The sequence below is a fragment of the Drosophila eugracilis genome, unplaced genomic scaffold (assembly GCF_018153835.1).
Source record: "Drosophila eugracilis isolate 14026-0451.02 unplaced genomic scaffold, ASM1815383v1 contig_415, whole genome shotgun sequence".
In the NCBI taxonomy this organism is placed as follows: Eukaryota; Metazoa; Arthropoda; class Insecta; order Diptera; family Drosophilidae; genus Drosophila; species Drosophila eugracilis.
In genome coordinates, this window is record NW_024573278.1 from 90,547 (window position 1) to 112,402 (window position 21,856).

General features: G+C 39.5%; 1 protein-coding gene across 1 annotated transcript; it reads left to right on the forward strand.

Moving 5' to 3' along the window:
- Positions 1-8,284: 8,284 nt before the first annotated feature.
- LOC108111752 (octopamine receptor beta-2R) lies at positions 8,285-21,856 on the forward strand. The gene is given in 7 exon segments (XM_017221307.2): positions 8,285-10,759; positions 10,761-11,152; positions 14,809-14,907; positions 17,695-17,793; positions 17,882-18,240; positions 18,399-18,576; positions 19,130-21,856. Coding segments are annotated over 7 exon segments (1,833 nt in total). The 5' UTR covers positions 8,285-10,627; the 3' UTR covers positions 19,704-21,856.

The following is a 21,856-nucleotide window of genomic DNA, read 5'->3' on the forward strand; positions in this document are numbered from 1 at the left end:
TTACCCAAAGCAAACGAAAAGTTTCCATCTCAAAGGCACGGCCACCCATTACAGTTCAGAGTACATCTCCCTCTTTTTTACGTTCCATTGCATTTTGTTGAAATGCTTTTAAAATTATTTGCCTGCCAACAACATCTGGCAATGTGTGGATGTAAGTGGGGGTGTGTGTAGGTTTTACTGTAATTGCATTGCCCTTTTGTGTCAGCCAGTTGGACATCCTGCAGGGCTATTGTGTTTCGTGTTTGGCCGCTTGGCCCGAATAAGGACCAAACTAATTTTGCGGCATGTCTGTTTAAGTAATTGTTTAAGCTTTTAATTCACCAACCGCCACAGAGTCTATAGAAGTTTATTTATATATACATTAGAAGCACATACAACAAGATTTTCAGGCCATTTGCGTGCTAAATTTAATATCCATCAAAGTTCATCTCTGGCCCGTCCGCTCATTGCTCCACTTGGGGTCTAAATTGGTGGCTCTGTGGATGGTTAGATGGCTGGATCTGGATGGTCTGTCCTGCGGTCTCCTATTTTATGCAGCAGCTTTTGCGGTCTGCTCGACTAACTCGAAAGCCATAATGGTATTTATGCGCAAAAATTAAAATTTTGCCAAGCATAGAAAACGGATTTTCCTAATTGCTCATATGCTTTTGTTCTCCATGTTTGTGCGTGTGTGGTTTCCAGCAAATCCGCTTTCATTTAACTACATCTACATCTGCTTTTGATATATATATATATCTATATATATATATACTCCAAAGACCTTAAACTGAACTGAATGGGCCAGAAGAGAAGTCCCCAAAGCATATACATAGGCTGCTGGGAGCTCACATATATCACACCCATAGTCGGTAAGCTGCTTAAAATTCAAAGTTTCCGACGATTTGGATCACTCAACCGTATCGGGAACAGGCACAGGCCATTAGCAAAGGATTTGATTCGACCCGTTTTTGATGTAAGAGACGCCTGAAACCACTTTTAAGAACCTGGCTCATAATGGCAACGAATCTGGCAGTCTCGACGTGGCATTTGCATCTAATTGTCATGCATTTTAAGGGGCAACAGCAAGATGTGCCCACCCATTCAGATTGGCAGTTGGTCCGAGTCTTTCATAAATATTTATTCCCATTTCAATGCATAATTGCAAAACTCGTTTTCGCATCGCCAGCGAGCAGAGAGTAAAGTAAACTCGCCATTCTGCCAATGTTTTCATGCCCTTTGCGGTCGAGAGTTCCACGCTGTTCAGAGCTTTTCATTCTTGGCCATGGCTGGATAAATTGCTAGTCGAAAGTTTGTATTTAAACCTCTAATAATTCGTTATCAGTTACTTTTCGTTTAGTTATATTGTGGTACCTAATCTGGCAACATAAAAACTTGACTAATAAAAATGAAAATTATCCCAATTTAAGCTTAATTTCACACAAAGGATAATAAAAATAAAAATGTACTTAAATTCAATGAATAAAAATCGTATATCTACGACAACATAATAGTTAAAATTAAGTTTACAAACTGTAAATACTTTCAAAAGCAATAAAATATCCGTAACCTATAAAATTTTTATACCAATTTTGGCATGTTCTGAACAAATTTCTCAAAAACTAAAATTTCACGCTATGTTTAAGCTAAAAAGTTTTTGCTGAAGAAATATGCTTATAGTAAAAGTTCACTCTTCCAAAATCGCGATTTCGCAGTTTTATCTGCGAGTAAGCCATAAAAAGACGAAGCGATGGATGAAAGGATTTTAGTCACGGATTTGCTTCGGCAACCAGTTTATTTGAATTTGTCAACACGGCAACGAGCAGAGGAGCGGACAAGGCCATCATCAGAGCTTGGCTATCTGGATGTGAGTACTTTATACTTCTTTAAAACGGAAAAGCTGCAAAAACCGAAGTGAAAAGAGCGACGAGCACACGACCCAATGAACGCAATGAAAATGCCGGCGCACACAAATTTTTTAATAATCAAAACGCAGAGCGGCGAAAATCGCTGGCCACGCGTGGAATGTGAAAAGCCAGCGTGGAAAACCGTGTGTGTTTGTATGTGTGGCCTTCGTCGTCGTCGACTGTCTCGTAGATTTTACGGAATACGCCCCATAAATTATAATATAAAGAATATAAATTCATTGCTTTTGATTATTTCAGGCAAACATACAGAGAGACGCATTTTGACGACTTCTGTTTAGCATTCTCTTTTTTTTTTTTGGGTTTTTTCTGTTTTATTTTTTATTTCTCTGTTGGCTTTTTATTGCCTGGATTATGGGCGGCTCAAAAGTTGGTTTAGTTTTGTTTCGGGACCTTCGTAACAAATTCCGTTGGTAATGGCCGCAGTCGCAATTTTCCCGGGCCCAGCCATAAAGTTGAAAAGCCTCAGTAGTAGTAGTATTGCCAAAAAATACTTTACATACTTCCAAGCGACCCCAATTCACCAAGAATTTCTTAATTGTACGACATTGGTAGCTGACTGCCATGTTCATCTGCCGCATTCCTGGCATTCGTGGGGCGTCTTGAAGCGAAGACTGAATTATTTGATAACCTTATTTGCTTTCACCCTGACTTGGCCCATAATTTGATGCCATCAACCAGTTTGAGAGGCAGCGGCGGCGGCTCCAAGAATGCCAAGCAGCTCGAGGATGTTTCATATTTGGGGTTTAATTTCCCATGTAAGTCGAGGACAGAACTTCCTCCTGTTCAATGTTCACTGCTCACAGTTCACTGTCTGTTGGCCAAATTCACAAGGATGTTTGATGGGTGGATGGATGGGTGGTGGGGTGGTTAGTTAGTTCTACAGGCGCTTGTCATATGCATTTTCACTTTCCGACTTGGCTTGGCATTTAGCTCAACTAGCAAAACTTTGCAATTCGCATGTGCAAAGCCCGAGGAGTGAATTGGAAATTGGAGCAGTCAGCAGGCAGAAGGAGCCGGAGGGGCTCTTGCCTTGAGTGAGCATCGAGAAATCGAATCGAAATTGTTTCAATTTTCGTAAAATGGCGTTGAACTCGAACGGTCCATGAGTCATTTATAAACCAGGTTTGCCAGGCACGATTTGTGGCTGCTAGATGGTGGAACTGAACGAAACGAAACGGAAACGAAAGTCTCACCCACATGAATATGCATGAGCCAGGGGATCCTCCTTTTACCATTGCTGTCGCCTCCAGCTGCAGTTGCCATTAGGCACAGCTGGGAAAATACTTCAGTTTTCCGGGGCAACCTGAGAGAGTGCTTTTCCCCGCCAATAAAACACGGCAAGTTTAAGCTGTTTTTGGTTGCCATCCCCTTGGCCTGGCTCTCCGGACCTGCCTTCCTCCAAAGGGGTCCATTAATTTGCAGTACATAGCCCGATGGTTGTTTTTTCTCTTTTGGCATTTGGTTGCAGCGGAAGCGAACATCATCAATTTGCTGATATCTGCAAGTAAACACTCCCGCTTAAGGACTTGGTACTCCTACTTCTTTGCTAGCCCACCTGATGGCCTGACAAATGGCCTGGTCAGATTAATGACCAGATTTATGGGTCACTGGCTGCGGAGGAGTAAGCTCTAGTGAAGCTGGTACTTTATTAGAGGTACTTCGTTTCATTAAGAATGATTAAGGAATCGAAACAGCGATACGGATAAAGCATCTTAATGCTTATTTAATGCAAATTAAAAAAAACTGAGTAATTGCAAAGGTAGTGGGCCGATACCCTAAGCCTATTAAAAATCTTTGCCAACCTTGATACAAAGTGTAACTCATATTCTAATGATGTAAAGAAAAACCCAAGGGCATGGCAAGCGAGAACTGATAGCCTAGCACTAAGCTGATGGCGCAATAGACAGATTTAGGCCAGCTGCCTGCAACAATATATTTCCTAGTATTTGACTGACAAGCGTGAGGCATCAGTTTCGAGATCCCTGAAGCGAACGCGAAGCGAATCAAGTGAAGTGGTGCGCCAAGGATAAGTCGAGGACTCACAGCCACTTAGGCGGACTGTCAATGCTAGACAAGCGCTCATTAAGCCCTGACCCCTGGCATTGAAATGATAAGGAGTCAGACACATTGAGACGTCATCCTAGACTGGGGACTAGGGAAACTAGGGAGCCGGATTGGGGTGGCAAAAGAGTATATCCGTGGGTTCGTCAATCAGCGCAACGCTCGCCAAACTTCTGACAGCTTGCTGTCAGAGGCAGCACAAGCTGGAAATGACAAACGGAAGTGAGACAAGCTTTATGCCTTCCTGGTTGAAGAATGGGTCTTGGTCCTGGTCTTCGTCTATTGTCAAGATCCTGCTAGTTACGAAGGATGAGAATCTGAGATGTGTCGCCTCTTGACTCAAAACTGTTTCTGCTTCCCTGTTCTAATCAATTAGCAATCTTTTGGTTTGAGGGGCAAAATGACGGGCAACTCTTTCGAGAAGAACAATGCGACATTGTTCTCTTCCACACTTCCCCTTTCAGTGTTTCTCTAAACAATTTAATGCCAGTAAGACAATAATGCTTATTAAGCAATTTTCATTAATCGCTGCGCCACTCGACATTCGACGCCACAATCTCAAGAGACAATGAAATCCAGCTAGGGAAGGGGAGAGCGAATGTTCAATGTTTTACACTAGAAAAAATAATTGTAAAAATAAAAACTAATGGTACCTAAACATTTACACATTAAAGAAATATAAAAATGAAGCAAACTCTTCTAGTAAGTGCCAAAAGATATGAAAAATATAATGAGAAATTACGGAATATTTTTAATGAGATCCTAACTTAATCTATTATTTATTATTATAATATTTGCTCACCTAAGATAAGAGTATAAATGCTAAATATAATAAATTAACTTTTAATTTGTATTATTTATTCTCTCTCTCAAAATATCTTACAAATATTCCTTGATCTATGCTTTTCCTGGTGTAATCACTTTCCCAATTTCCATCGTTCTGCCAGAATAGAGCACGTTAGAGTTGAAGTGGCTGGGTGCCTGGTCGAAAATATCAAGGCAATCGATCTGTATATCCCCACGCAGCACTCCCCCGATTTCCCCCTTTTATTCATGCTATATTGTATCGAAGCTGCAGCTCAAGTGGTATGCGAAGGGTAAAATTGTGAGCGGGTGGGAGGGCGTTAGAGGACAAAACGAAGAAGGAGGGATTCTATTTGTGTTTGCTTTGGTTTGGGTGTTGACTTTGACATTTGTTTTGTGTGGCTTATCCTTCAGATTCGCACAGGACCACCAGTCTGCACATGCCGCATGCCCCATGCCCATTCCTCCCCCAAAAGCCCATTCTCTCCTTTCAAGCCACCACAATGGGGCATCAATCGGCGCGTATTTTTTGCCGTCTATTTAGCCAAGTTTCGTTTTTCATTGTGTGGACTTTGTGGATGTTGCTACAATGGCTTTTAAATGGCCGCTCGTGTTTCGCTTAGCGCTTTGGGCTGGCTGAAAGACCCAGAACCAGAACCAGACCCAAAGACCCACATCCAGATCTCGACTACTCCTATTTCATGGCTGCCTACTTTACGGCCAATAAAATCGCAACGCCTTGGGCATCCCCTCGTATCTCGGTCCGGACTCAGGACTCTAAATCGCTTACAGTTGGCAGCCTGGCATATTTATCTATGGAACTTGAAATTGAAAAGCTTTTCCCCTCAGCCTGAATGCGAATGTATGGATGTTTGGATGTCTATGTAAGAGATTTGCAGCGGAGAAAGCGAAAATTAAATATGTAAAAGTATAGCCAATGCATACAATATGAAATGGGACATGGGCTTCATTCGTGTGATTTATTTGCCAGTGGCGTGACAAAATCGGACTGGGATTCCATTAAAGGTTCAAGTATGTCACTGCAGTGATGGGTCTCTGCCGTTCCACTGATTATAATGTTCATTATGATGTTTCCATCAACGTAAATCGCCTTTAATCGTCCCACAATTTATATGCATTAAAAATAAGAGAGCCTGCGGACAATCCACTTCGGCAAACACTTCAATGTTGATTTCCCCCAACTCGCGCCTCTCTCTCTCTGTTGTTTTTCTATGGCGACATTTGATGGGTTATTTTGTCAGTCAAGCACCTTGTCAACACAAATGAATTCACCGTATAAAAATTAACATAAAAGGGGCAAAACTCTGATGCGATATACAAAAAATTTTAATGAAATTAAAATTGTTTTCGTTGAGTCAATAAAAAAACAGAAAAAGCATTGGCTCTCCTCTGTTTATGTAGATATATATATGAGTATAGGCATAGATATATCCAGTGAAGTGACGCAGGCAATTAAGTAAAATTGATTTTATTTTCAAATATCAATTCCCTCTTCGCTTTCAATAAACGAAAATGCTTTGGGAATTGTCCGCGGAATTAAAAGAAGCATTTTTAGAGGCATTTTGCTATTAAAATTCGTGGTTTAAATTTCGAAACTTGGAGTATTTTAATGACAAAATTTGTATAATTTGAAATTTGGTTTTATAAAAACTAAGATCTTGCATCAATATGAAGTGAAAACTCACTGTATTTCCTTTTAAAATGTTCACATATTGTTCCCTTTTGGTTTATTCGTTAATGTAGGATAAAAGTTGTATTTATTTAAATAGTTCCTAATTAAATGGTTTATGACTTTATATTACATTCATTTAAAAATAGGAAACAGTACTTAAAATGTATTGGCACCCAAATAACTTAGTTGAGTTTTGATAAGTTTAAGTTCCTATATCAAAATTAAAATTTAACAACACAACAATTTAACAAAAAGTTAATAAAAAGTATTCAAAAGACTAAAGATGCTAAAACGTCTTCCTTCTTCAAGAATAATTTAAATAATTTTCCTTATTCTATATTTACATTTTCCAATCCTATAAGCACTTCTATAACAATACTGTCTTCCATGTGATATTTCAGCACTTAATGAAAATATTTTCATAATTGGCGTTGCACAAATTCTTCGTATTTCAAAAATAAGTCCTCAAAATTAAATTAAAATCAAATTAAATTTTTGAGCTAAAAGAAAATGTGGAGTCTTTCTCAAAATAAAAGAAAATGTAAACCATTCGCTGCAGCTCAGGTGTGTGTGTGTGTTGATGATGATGATGACAATGAGGCAGGTAAGGCAGCTGAGGCATCTGAGGCAGGTGGTGTAAATGTGGGGGAGTGGCAAATTGCCAAAAGCAAATAAAAGTCGACACACACTCGCCAAAAAGGGAAGACGGAGAAAAGGAAGGAATTTCGTGTCTGCGTGCAAAAGCAAAAAGTTTTGTTTATTAAATAAAAATAAATGCAAGTTAATTAATTAAAAACTTTAAACAAGATAGAGCATGTGCGAAACTTTTTGCCCCATATGGAGGTAGCTTAAAGTGCTGGAAAGTTTGATAAGCTTAATTAGCTGAGTCTCCAGCTTAGCATTTATTGATATTTTTCTTACACACTTCTTGTAGCGAATTTTTGGCATCATTTTGGCCATTTGGGCCCCCAAAAACTGAATCAGTCGAGGACGTCCAATGCCAAGAACATCGTCTAGAACAGCCGCAACTATATGTAAAATGTATATACTCGTAAATGAAGAGTACGCAGAGCTAAATTAAATTTAAAAAATGATTTTCATGACATTAACATTGGCATTTGGCTGGCCGCTAATGTTCCCAACGATGTGTCAGTCGTTAACTGCACGATGGAAACATGGCAAGCTGTTCTATGGATGATGCAAAAAGATACAGATACAGATACAGTCAAATGTTAGATACGTAAATACATAGATACAGATACAAGACAGCTGCGTCCGGCGCATTTAGGGGCTCCATGGCTGGTGCTTCCGTTGCCGGGACACTGTCATCGCTTGTCACTCATCCGTTAACCTTCTGCTTTGGCCAACGAGATTTCATGTTTGTTGACAAATTCGTTGGCTATATAGATATATCTATCTATATCTATATGACTTTCGAATCACAGCCCTTTATCCACACTTCACCCCCTTCCCAGTACTTGGAGAAACCCATTAATTAAATCAACTTTTAATCTATTTATACATAAAACTGAAGGAAATTCATTTTGCCACAAAATTAATTATACGCCCACGCGCCTTCAAACCAGAGTGCTGCCGCCTACCAGTGCAAAATTATAAATTAAAAAATTATAAAAAAAAAAGAAGAGAAAACATCTAAAACAACAACCAACGGCAGCTCTTTGATGAGCTGGGCATTCATAAAGAGAAATTGTTGTATTTTATTTATAAAATAAATATCTATGGGAAATGTGTTTGCTTTTGTTGTTCGCCAATATTTATGTATGCTTAAATAATATTTTACGTATAACATATTCACTTTTCTCCTTTATTTTTTTTGCAGTTGCTCAACTTGGAAAAGCGCCAGGGCGTGGCAGGAAAATCAACAACCCTTCGCGCCATATGGTTTGACTCACTGCGGCAAACTTCAGCGTGTGGACACTTTCATTTCCCTAATTAACAATCTAGCCGCTGTGTGCAATCTGAGAAACTCAAACTCAAACCGAAGCAAAAACCAAAAGAAAAACGCCAAAGAAAATGGTCGAAGGAAATGTGCAATAAATAAAAAATCAAAATATAAAACCCCTACGCGAGTGAGCAACGTATAATTTAGAGCTCGTGGCCACCAAAAAGTCGAGTGGCCAATTTGTTGTACGACATTTAGCAACAACCACAGCTGGCAGGAACAACATCAAACAGTCGGTCGGCCAAGATGGCGAGCGTTGAAAGCGTGTGCGAACATGAAAATGAAACATCATCATCAGGAAATAAATTCGGCAAAAAATAAATATAAATATACATCGAAATGAATAAATATATAGACTTAGCATTCGCATATAGCCATAGCCATATTCTATATATTCTAAATGAGTGCTCTATATCCCAGCGAGGGGCAACAAAAAATCGCATAGGACATCTAACCATTTTTCCCTCCTCATCATTTAGTAGGTTTAGTCGGGGCAGGGGTTCAGGGCCGAAGACATCGGAATATATATATATACACATCGAGATATAGATTTAGATATGGCGGCTGTTTGCTAAAAGGCATTTGAAGCGAATGACATTCTTTCGCCCAGCTGTTGTCATATAAATCATAGTTTTTATACAGGGTGTGGCATTGGGATTGAAGCAGTTAAGACTCGATATTGATATAGTCAAATTGATTCAAATGACATCATAACAGGGTGATTTGTTTTGGGGTTTGAGTATCTTTGAAGTAAAACTAGTTTTTATTCCAATATTGGTAAAGAATTTTAAGTATGGTTCGGATCTTTGCTATTGAGTCTTAGGTAAAATTCTTGAGTTCTGATTTTTTAATTCTTGTTCAAAGTCACTAGTTTATAAATGATTTATTGTTAGTGAAAAGCCTAATATCTATCTTAGTAAGTTACCTTCCTTTTCCTTATTTTATTTAAATTTAATAGGATTTTATAATGGGTACAGTAAAAACTTTAACCAATAATTTATTATTATTTTTTTGATATAAATGAAAAAGAAATTCATAATAAGCCGATGGTCTATTTAAACAATCGCAGTGATTAATAATAACACAAAGAACTCACCCTGTTTAATTCGCATAAAAGTCGGGAGAACACGCACAACATCAACAACTCAACTTCTGCGTCAGTAAATAAACAAATATTGACTCAAATCGATACAAATGCCAGCGGCAACAACTAGATAATGCACAAAAGTGATTTTAATCGCGGCCAAAAAAAAGAAAATCGAGCCCATGTTTTTCCATGCTCTTAATATTGTGATTTTTTTTTTCTTTGTTTATTTCTCTTTTTTCGGATCCACCAATTTATGGCACAGTTCCAGGAGGCATAACATCGAATAACAATATCTGAATTAGTGGAAGCAGATCTAAAAAACCGACCACTTGGCCAGAAACAAACTAAAAATAATTTGAAGCCAAAGAAATGTTAAAAATAAAACCAAAACGAAATCAACGAATATTTTTTTCGGCGGCAAAACAAGGCGGCGGCAGCCGCGGTGGCAAAAAAATATGAACAGAATTAAAAGGCAGCCGCTTGGAGGCTAGAAGAATAAATAACAAAAAAAAAAAATAAAATATTAAAAAAAAAAATAATAAACCCAATCAACGAGCAGAAGCAGCAAAAGCAAATTTCCACAAAAAAATAGAAGCCGCATAGCAGTAAATAGCCAGAAATTGTCGTCCAGCCGAGGTAGCCTCTCCATCAGCAGGCGGAAAAGCTACGGAAAATCAACGGAAAAGCGAGGCCATCAAGAGCTGCGTGTGGGCGGCGTTGGCTGGCAAGGACAGCCGTTGGTCGTTGACGTTGGCAGCGGCCAAAAGCTGAAGAGGAGGTGGTCGACGTCGAGGCGTTCGAAGAGGAGGAGGCTGTGGCCGAATCTCAGGCAGCGGCGACGTTGTCGTGGCCACACGGTCCACGGGCCACTTTCGCGAATCAATTTCCGTTGCGGTGGCCGTTTCAGTTTTGGTTTCAACGTCGCCGGCGCTACGCGTGTCGTGAATTTCTAATGGCGGTTCTAGTGGGTGTTGCAAGTTAGAAGTGTGAAAAATAACAAATACAAAGCCAGTAACAGTGTTTAAACGAAACGAAAAAGAGAGAGAGAGAGAGTCAGAGCTATTAAGCCAAAGAAATAATATACAGAAAAATATAGAAACAAGACACCGAGACTCATGTTGTTGTGCCCCGAACTTGGCCCGGAGCCACCGCGGCAAAGGCATCGAACTAGTGCCGCCAGGATACGCAAAAGACCAAAATGCTGCTGCGCCGGTAATCAGCAGGAGCAGCAGCCAGGAGGATCAACAACCCGTTAACTCTAGTAACCCAAGTTATGGCCAAAGTTACAGCCAAAGTCTGACGTATTTGGCGCGGGTTACGGCAGCCGCTTTAACCACCGCTGCCATGCTGCACACAACGAATGCCCTGGCCACCAGCTCGTCCTCCACCAACGCCGGAACTGCACTGCCAACGCAGGGCACTGCCACTCCCGCTGCATACGATTTGAACGCCACACAGCTGGACAGCACGACGATGGCGGGTTTGAGCTCCAACGAGACCGAAGCAGGAGTACCACCAACCGGCATGGTGCACAATATCTTCTGGGTGTTCAAGACCTTCGTCATGCTGCTCATCATCATTGCGGCCATCTGTGGCAATCTGCTTGTTATTATTTCTGTGATGCGTGTTAGAAAATTAAGGTGCGTATACGTGATATTTAAGCTGGTATCTCTAAGGGAGGGTAAGGGCTTTTGCAGCCATAATTAGCTGTGAAAAAGCAATTAGAAATGCTCGGCGCTTCGTGTAATTCTTTCGTAATTTGCATAAAACTGTTTCATGCCAACGGCATTGTCCTCCAGCTTGATTGCCAATTTGCAGAGTTACCTCGCCGTTTGGTTAACTTACGGGAAGGCAAAAAAAAAACAGAAATTAGAAAAGCGCTTCGCGATTTTCGTCAACTTTGCATAAAATTCATGCACGTCCGCACCTTTTCCCCTTCTTTTTTTGTCATCCCTTTCAAAAAAACGTGCTGCAGGACCTCTTTTTGGTGCTCACTGTGCTCTGTCATTGCTCGTATTTTATGCAGACTCCTTGTCCCTTATTTACTTTGCCCCATAATTGAGCATCTCGGTATTGTTCTATCCTTCGTTTCGTCATGAGACTGCAGTATTTACTTCCACCATTTAGCGATGGAGGAGGCGAAGGCGGACCCAACAAAAGAACAGAGAGATGCATTATTTTAATGACAAATTAACTTTCATGACTTTATTCATGAATCCAATTTGCATATTAAGAGATTCTTAATTGGACGCTCGGTTAATGATTTAACTTTGCCAGTCTTAGGACTGACTTTAACAGCACAATTTAAATGGAAATTTAACTGGCAGTAAATATTTGTTTAACCAATCAGAACATTGAGCAGGACGAACTGTGGTTTCAGTTCTGGAATTTATTGCTCTATTTAAGGACACCCAATATCTGAGTTTAATGACTAATAAGCAAATCAATTTTCATATTCCAAAATTTCATATTCATTTACGACCAAAAACACACACCCACACACCACAAACTTTTCGGACGACCTCGTTTGCTAATGATGGGAGGAGTTTTTAGGGCAGTGTCCTTCGACAAGAATCACATTATCATAAAATATATGAAAAAAAAAACAAACTTTTCCAGTGATAAATGATGAGACGTCAGCTGGCTGGGGTTCGTTAATATTTTTAGTTATGCCTTAATAACTGCCAGGCAAATCAATTTAGCGCTTCATAAAGCCGACGCAATCAAAAGTTCCTTTCTGGCTGGCAAACGCTTAGTTATTTTTGCTCCACTTTTTTCAAAGCAGAATATTTTTACCCGACAGAGGAAAAACTTTAAATGCTCTTAGCCAAAGTTGGCGAAGGGCAGTGAAGCCAAAAGGCGAAACAAACAAACTTTGCTAGATGGCACAGAAAAAAACGTAGGCAGAAACAAAAAATTATAATGAAAAAGAAGGGGGGAGGCGAGGCATAATTAAGGTTGAACCTTGCTTAATTTCTCTCATTTTTTTCTTCTTACCCTTGCTGCTAATGAGAAGCGTTTTATTTTTTAAGTGACTTGCGTGTTGCTGGATTCAGGTGCTCCAAGCTCCATGTTGGGTCTAACTAATGATGATGCCGATGGATGATCATCAAGATAATTTCGTTGCACTGATAATAAACTTGAGAGAAAGAAGAGGTTGAAGGCCGTTGGCCAAGGGATTAACTTGGATTTAAAAACTTTTTAAAGGAGCTATCCGGGAAACGGGGTTTTGATAGAGAATTTAAACCGTTTTGCTATTATTTAAAAGAATATATTTAAAAGTACTTCTTTTTGTCTAAACCTACAAATAGAAAGACCTAAATTAAATGCTGCATCTTATTTAGATAATAAAAGTAATAATTAGTAAGAATTCTTTCACATATCTAAGAGCCAAAACAATTTTCTCCTTCAAACACCCTTCTTGATTAGACAAAATTAATTATTTGCCCAGATATGACTATCATATACCGTAATTAATATACACAAAACCGAAATGTAAAAACTTTTTCTGCTTGGTCAGCTTGCAGCTCTTATTCTTTTGTTCTGAGCGGCGAATATTACGCATACGTAGCGTGAAACAAGGCAATGGAAATAAAAATGGGGATAAAAAAGTTTACAAACACATGGAGGAAAAAAGCACACACCCAGCTAGAAAAGAAATGACAATTAAACACTGCGAGCTTGTAGCTCAAAGAGAAATGGAACAAAAACAAAATGCATGCTCAACATGAGAGTGGGTGGGGGGAAATGGGGAAAATGGGGAAAACTGGGTACCGCGGGCATGAGAGTAAGAACAAAAACAACACACACACACAGCGCGGCTACAACTTTGGCAATTAAGGCAGCTTATGGTTTTTATGACAGCATAAATTTAAAATGTTCTATGCCAAACAATAAAATTCCGCTTTCTTTCTTTCCCGCCGCCCAAATTATTTGGCAACGATGAGCCGCAGCGAGAAGTGCTCTAGATAGAGACTGTATATAATACAAGCAGATATATATATATCTAGATTCTAGAATCAAGAGATATATGTGTGTGCTTTAATTTGCCATTACAGCAAGTCGGAAAATAAGAGGAGGGAAATGGGGAACTTGGGCTCATTAACGCAGCGCCTTCACTTGAAGGATGCTCGGCAACTGTTTCCGTCTTTTTACTTTCATCCTCTGCACTAAAAACGCCCAGCTTTTTGCTATTTTTCTTAAATTTAAATGGCAGGCAAATTATCTGCAGTTCAAATCGCTGGATGCGGGCGGGGTGCCTTGGGAAGGAGCTACTGACTAATGGCGTAACATTTTCAGAATGGCGTCGATTTGTTGCAATTAACGTCTAAGATGTTGAAAGTTATTTAAGTAGTAGCCGGGAGCAGAACAGGCTGCCAACTTGTAACTAAGTATAATGGCTTCAGAAGATGAGATTAATGTAACTTAAAGACAACAATAGATGGAATGAATGGATAAAGGAATTGCTAGTTCATTAAGCCTGAAAACTAAGACACATGGTCATGCTACACGGAGAGAGTGGAGGAAGAATTTAAGGTCCTTGAACAACATTTATTTACTACTATTAAGCTACTCGAACTTTTTGAGTTTAGAACTAACTAAACTAAGATATTAACTATAAAATATGATTTAAAAATCGTTAAAAAATTGAATAAAATTCCCTAAGCCCGTATATTAGAATAATCGCGCAAAAGTTTTCCAGTGCAGTAAATGCTCACTTTTGATATCAAACTTTTCCCATTTGGTTTAGTGTGAATGGGGAAATGAAAGGCGGAGAAAGGGAGAGTTCAATGAGGTAGCTGCACTCATCCGATTAGAAAGTCCTCGGCCAGCAACTAGTGCAAAACTCTAATTGGCAAAAGCATTTGCCGGCACTCGGCTTGGAATTCAATTTAAATAACAAAATAGGTATAAACTGGAAAAGGTTTGCCCAGAGGATTGCGGTTGACCTCGGTTTTCAGTGCCTCCGCACCCCCTCGATGCTTACCCGTATATATTGTACATATATCTGTATCTGTATCTGATTTTCATTTGGGGGGAAATCGTTCGACATCATTCTCGATTCTTGACTGGCTTTTCAATTATACCCCCGCTGGCAGCAGAATGCAATGGGGTCCAAACTGTCAACTCATACAAAGGACGCAGAAGAAGTCCCCATCCACTCATATCATATATCCTGATTAGCCCCCATGGGGGGCATATATATATATATATATATATCCCATATGTATTGTTGAATATTGTCCTCTCTGATTGCTAACATCTCTCGTTTTCACCCTCCTTCTTCTCTTTGCAGAGTTATAACGAATTACTTTGTAGTTTCCTTAGCCATGGCTGATATAATGGTCGCTATTATGGCCATGACATTTAACTTTAGTGTGCAAGTAACTGGGAGGTAAGTACAACAACAAATACTACAAAAAATACAACAGCCCCACATCCACACTGATACACACAAAGCCTAAGCAGAGCAACAAAAGCGAGCAAAACTGTTGCAAAAATTACAGCTGCAACCAAACAAAATGCCAGCCCAGGCAGCCAAGGTGGGTGGGCGGTTGGGTGGTTGGTTGGTTGGTTGGTATTGCTGGGTGGTTTTTGTGAGGCCGACGTGGGCGTGGCAGTTACAGAACAAACAACCAAAAACAAAAATCCCTGAAAAATGAAAGCAACGTTTATTTATGCTCCTGTGAATGTCCCTGTCTGTGTACGTATATATATGTATATATACGTGTATATACACCCACTTTTTCGCATGTATTTGTTTGGTTGTGAGAGGGAAATGCAAATGCAGAAAGTCATCTCTCTGTGTGCCCATGTGCGTGCATTTGTGTTCAAGAATTAAAATGTGAAAAATAGAACAAACAGAATGGCATTCGTTTAAGAATACGATTCCAGGATACCCATTTTCCTTGAAGGAATTCCAGTTTGCCAACTTACAGAAGACAGCTTCCAGGAATTTTAATAGAGGCAAAATTAGAATTTCACCCTTTTTGGGTTCTAGAACTTTGAGCCCTAAATGTACTTTTGCATTTCCAAAATACTACAAAATAGTAAAATAAAAAAGTCACTTTACATAGATAGTGATAGTTTCTGGCTGTAAGATGCTTAACATGATGTTTAATATACAAGTTAAATTAATCCCTAAGATTAGTTTATAATTGATCACTTTCTAAACAGCAATATATGAAAGAATTAGTTAAAGTTTTTGAAAGTTTAAAGTTTTTGTAATTGATTTAACAAGGAAAGTTTAAATTTCTTTATAAAGGAAAACATGATTGAGAAATATATATTAGCTAGAAAAACATATAATCTCCAAGATTTAAATAGCCCTAACTACCCACAAGTAACTCAAACCAGTAATAAGTACCCACTGAGAGGGAAACGACAGTTTTGAAAAGCTATTCTAAGGACAAAAACCGTCAGAGTGTGACATGGTCACATCCTTCACGCCGAACGTCCAACAGTCCGACTCCTTCTATGTATTTTCCATGTGGGTAATGGTAATGCGATATGTGAATGTGTGTATATGTGCAACGCCAAGTGCAGCTGACTGGGCCCAGTTAATTATGCATGGAGGCTGGCTTAAAGGCCGCGCTTAAAGCTCGACTTCATAGCCGAGGGACCAATGTAAATGTTGACAATGTCACTGGTGGCGACAACGAGATCGTGATGATGATGACGGCAGCGATGGCGACGATAGAGTGTGGGGATTTTGGGTAGAACCTTCATTGAAGTCACATTATGTGCACTTACTGCCAGGCCAAAAAACTTCAGCGACTCAAGTTGCATATAAATTGGCATCGGCAAACGTCGGCGTCGTCCTGCTTTTCTGGCAACAGCCAACCACCTCCACTTGGCATTCATTGGCCATTTCACCTTCACAGTTGCTAGTTGCATAATTGCAGCAGAAGCAGCAGCAAGTGCTGTCGCCATTTCATGGCTTAAGCGTCAAAAATAGATGGCGCCCTTAAAAACAGAATGAAGTGCAAAACCCCAAAAAACGCCTAAAACGACCAGGGGCGAGGCGCGAATACAGCCTCGTTGGATAGTCGAAAAGTTTCTGAAACTGATGCCAAACGGGGCGACCCGATAATAAATTCCACAGCGCCTCCTGGCCAAAAACGAGCTGGGCCTGAGCCTGGGGAGCCGCCTCCACCGAAAATGGCCAAACCGGAGTGGCAACCAAGGGCGACGGCGACAGGCAACAGCGACGCAAGTTTTAATGAGTTTTTCATGCAGCCAGCCCTCTCTCCACTTTTCCTGGCCAACATCCTCCATGCCCTAGCCTTATGGCCTATTTTCTGGTCTCACAGTGCATTTAAGCTTTTAATTTGGCCCTCCACAGAGGCAGCAGCCAGTTCAGGGGCAATGTCACCTGGCAACCGCAACTAAGATGAAATCGATAAACACATAAATCAGGCGGGCTGATAAGAAAGTGGGACGAAAAAACGAGAGTCTGAGGCATTTCACTGGCTTGTCTAGTCTCCGCTTTTTTCACTGGCCTACATTCAGGATTTGGCAGGAAAATGCCGTTTAAATTCAGACTTACTTTATTGCTTTTATGTTTCTGACTTTTATATAGTCTGAACGGTTTCTGTGTTTTAGTTTTAAATGGTACTAAAAGTTAAAACAAGATAAGTTTTAATTTTCAATTTAAATTGGTCATAAACATTAGGATTAGATTAGCATTTTTAGTTTTTCTAAATGGAAAATCAAGTTGCAAAAATGCACACATAGTCTGTATTTTTCGCTTTAATAAGTTGAAATACTTATAATCCAAAGATAGAAGTAATTTTTATCACTTTTTAATTGCCGAATAATTGGCAGCTTTGCCATCTAATTTTATTGACTACAAATTCATAAAAGTTCAAAGTTCTTGAAATTTAAAATACTTATTTTGGGCAATAAAATCGCTTTCATAAAATGATATAACCGTGAAAAAACAAATTTCCACAAAGGAAAAAAAAAGCGTTTTATAGCGATGACTTCATGAAAGTAATTCGCGAGGCATTTTAAAAGTCGGACAAAAAACACCAAAAATGAATCAACAAAAATAGAAACTGCACATTCATGGATACGATAATCAGATAGGATGACTTCAAAAGCTAAAGGCCGAAGTTGATTGCCTTGTTATTGGGTTATCATCGGGGTACTAATGCCTCCAATCATTGGACTCTTTCAGCTGGAACTTCAGCCAATTCTTGTGCGATTTGTGGAACAGCCTGGATGTCTACTTCTCAACAGCGAGTATTTTGCATTTATGCTGTATATCTGTGGATAGGTAAGTCCCAATGGCATAGCCAGTAATATCAGTAATATCAGCATATGTAGCACCAATAACCTAACATTTTTGCATTGCCTGCATCTAGATACTATGCGATTGTTAAGCCGCTCAAGTATCCGATTAGCATGACGAAACGCGTGGTCGGCATTATGCTGCTGAACACATGGATATCGCCGGCATTGCTCTCCTTCTTGCCCATCTTCATCGGCTGGTACACCACTCCAGAGCACAAGCAGTACGTCATTGAGCATCCAGATCAATGCGGCTTTGTGGTTAATAAGTACTATGCTGTCATCTCGAGCTCGATTTCGTTCTGGATTCCCTGCACCATCATGATATTCACCTACTTGGCCATATTTCGCGAGGCCAATCGGCAGGAGAAGCAGCTGATGATGCGACATGGGAATGCCATGCTGATGCACAGACCTTCCATGCAGCCCTCAGGTGGGTTTTAGATAACAATATATAAAATATAACTCTGTTAAACTTGGTTGATTGATAAGTAACCACCAAAGTGAAGAGCACTAGAAGTGCACAAACCGTTGTATGGCCTATCTCATGCCAGGACATTTATCAAATCTCAATTTTATCTCCAATGGCAGGCGAGGCGCTGAGCGGATCCGGGTCGTCGAAAACATTGACGCTGCACGAGGTCGAGCAGGAGCACACACCCACTAAGGACAAGCACTTAATCAAAATGAAGCGGGAGCACAAGGCCGCACGCACGCTGGGCATCATCATGGGCACCTTCATCCTCTGCTGGCTGCCATTCTTTCTGTGGTGAGTGCCACGTCGAACGTTGAACGTTGAACGTTGAACGCATCCCGCTGACATGGGATTTGAGGCATAATTTATCTAATGTCACGCATGCATAATTAAATATTACTCATACGGCCCGTGCTCCATTGTTCTTGTCGGCTATTGTTGTTGTTTTTCGCACCGCCCCAAATATAATCTCATTTATGCAAAGCCCAGACCCACTCATGCATCTGGAATGTATGTGTACACATCTCATCTTGATTCCATACACAGGGAAAAAGTGATGCGAAAATAAGGTCTTTATCTTAAAACGATTTGATATGATTTACGTCTCTTAAGTCTATTTATTATCAAAAAAAATATATAAAGAAAATTGTCTTAAATAAGGTTAAAGAGTAAATAAAAGACAACAAATGTCAAGAAACAACCGAGTTACTCAGATAAAAACATATTTAAATATAAAGAATACTTTAAACTTTTTCTAAACTCACTGGGGATAGTTTTCCACATTTTCCATTAATAGAAAATCTATGAAATATACAAAAACTAATACTTATTTCTTGCCTTTTCTCAGGTACACTCTCTCCATGACCTGTGCGGTATGCCAAGTGCCGGAAATAGTGGTATCGATTTTGTTCTGGATTGGCTACTTCAACTCAACGCTCAACCCGCTGATCTATGCGTACTTCAATCGGGATTTCCGGGAGGCTTTCCGCAACACGTTGCTCTGCCTGTTTTGCAATTGGTGGAAGGATCGTCACCTGCCGCTGGACATTGACATTCGACGCTCCAGTCTGCGCTATGACCAGCGGGCAAAGAGCGTCTACTCGGAGAGCTATCTCAATTCGACGACGCCCTCGCACCGCCGTCAATCGCAAATGGTGGATAACTTATAATACAGGGATGAGGCGCTGCTGACCCCCATTGCCCAGCAGCAACAGCGGCTGGCGGCGGGCGGATCCCGCCTGGGCGGACAATTGGCAGCTGCCGCCAGGGACAAGGATTCGAGCAAGGCCAAGTCCAATGTCGACTGTTTGGGGCAGGGCGATGATGTTCAGGAGATTCAGATCGAAATACCCATGGAGTACATCAACAAATGGAACAAGAACAACAATGCTGCCGCCTCGACGGCCTCGAGTCATGTGTAAAGAGCTCGTGGATGCGAATCAATGCGATGGCAGCCGTGGGAGAGAGCTACAGTGGAGGAGGAATCAATTTAATGCAATTAAAATGTTCCATTAATTTGTAAAATTAATATGCCGGCTCATGCGTCGGCTGATTTACTCGTAATGTTGACATTAATCAATCATGCGTTGGAGCGTGCCATTTCATTTCTGCCCATCGATTGCTTATTTCTCTCTTTCTCGATTTTATTATTATATATATTTTTTCTCAATTTCCGTTCCTTTAGAGCACAGATCGGGGCTATATATATATATAGGATAACTTATTTATTTATGATTTCGTGTCGTTTAAATCTTGTTGTAAATACTGAGTATTTTTGTACGACTAAATTAAGCACAGGTTGTAAACTCATTTCTATATATATAAATATATATACACATGTATGTACGCCGATTGGAAAAACTGTAAGCCGTAAAGCGTTTTGCTAACGAAAAGATTAAACCAAAAATAAATTAATTCAAATGGCAATCACTGCAACTCACTGAGCTATGCGTGTACATAGGGATTCGCAAAAAAACAAAAAACAAAAAACAAAAAACAAAAAACAAAAACCAAAAACCAAAAAAAAAAAAAAAACAGAAAAGAGAAGAGCTAAAGCTAAAACTGTGCCAATTAAGAGACCGCAAATTATAGACAACTAACTACGAGTGAAGTCCTGCAAATAAAACAAAAACGAGATTTGCCCAACCACAATTAAAATCAGAGAGAAAATTAGAGAAGCCCGCAAAAAGCCACGGAAGCTAGAAAAAAGCAAAGCTAAAAAACCCCAATTGTTATTTGAACGACAATCGCATGAATTGAAAATGCTCAAAACCTAAAGTAAACCTTAAAAGGTATATCAAGTAAACATAGCGCAAAATATATAGTCAAAGCCAATATAGGATCCTGAAGTTCGGTCAAAACCAAAGCTAAAGCTAAAGCCCAAAAATAAATTAACCAACATATAGTGCATCGATATCAGACTAACCAATTGTGTGTGTTTTTTTTTGTTTAGTGAGGAATTCCTTTGATTCCCAAAAGTGTTTAGTGTCGAGTTTCCTGGAAGTGAAAGTGAAAGAAAGTGCTTCGAATGATGATTACAATGGGTAATTGCGTTGCAGTTCCTGGAATTAAGTTGACTGTGTAGCCTGTGAGGGCAAGGCTTGAGTATTGCTTCAGAAGTCAGCAACTTGATTCCAGCAATTGCGGCCCAATATTCCGCAACGAAGAGAAAGGCCAAAGGCAAACCCCGGAACTCCACTGAACTTTCGACTATGAAAAGCAATGGCAAATAATGCAAATAAGGCGAATAAACCAAATAAGCAGACAAAGCATTTTGTGTTCTTTGTATAAATAACTTACGACTCCATAAAATGTTACCAACACAGTTTGCGAAAACTTAACGATTTATGATTTTTCTCCTTAATCCGCAAACCGAGCAGAAACAAGTCAAGTATATAAATTTATAATACAAAAAAAAAGAAACTTTTTTTTTATGCTGATTTCCCAAAGCTAGTCTGAAAGTAAAAAAGAAAATAATACTGTTGCCATGAATGGGAAAAACAAGGATTAGGAGCCAAAGCTCAGTATGTATCATATAGAGTGTGTATAAATATATGTCTAAATAAATGTTAAACTTATCGTAAGTATTTATTATATATGACTTCCTTGAAAAGATGAAATAAAACGTCAGAGGAGACCGCAAATACCAAATCTCTAAAGAAACTTGTTATATTTTTATAAACCGAACAACAACACCCGAAACTAATACTGTATATGTATATGTGTAATTTATATTTGTATACTGACAGGTCTGTGTATATTTGTGTGTGCGAGTTATTTATTTATTATTATTATTATTATTGTAATCATTATTACTGACAACTGAACAACTTTTGGTTGCATTGTTTTGTGTTTTGCTGTGCAATTTTCCATGCAAAACCAAATAGAGTCCTAACATTAAGCCAGGCTAACGAGCAAATCTAGCCTCGAGTGGCTAGACAAGTAAATGGCAAACTAAGCTACTAACTAAGTGAATATGAAATTCAGATGTATTATAAAGCAACATTACGAAACTTCAAGTTGGAAAACAAGCAGAAAAGCAAAAAATAAATTTAAAAACTACAAATATAGCAAA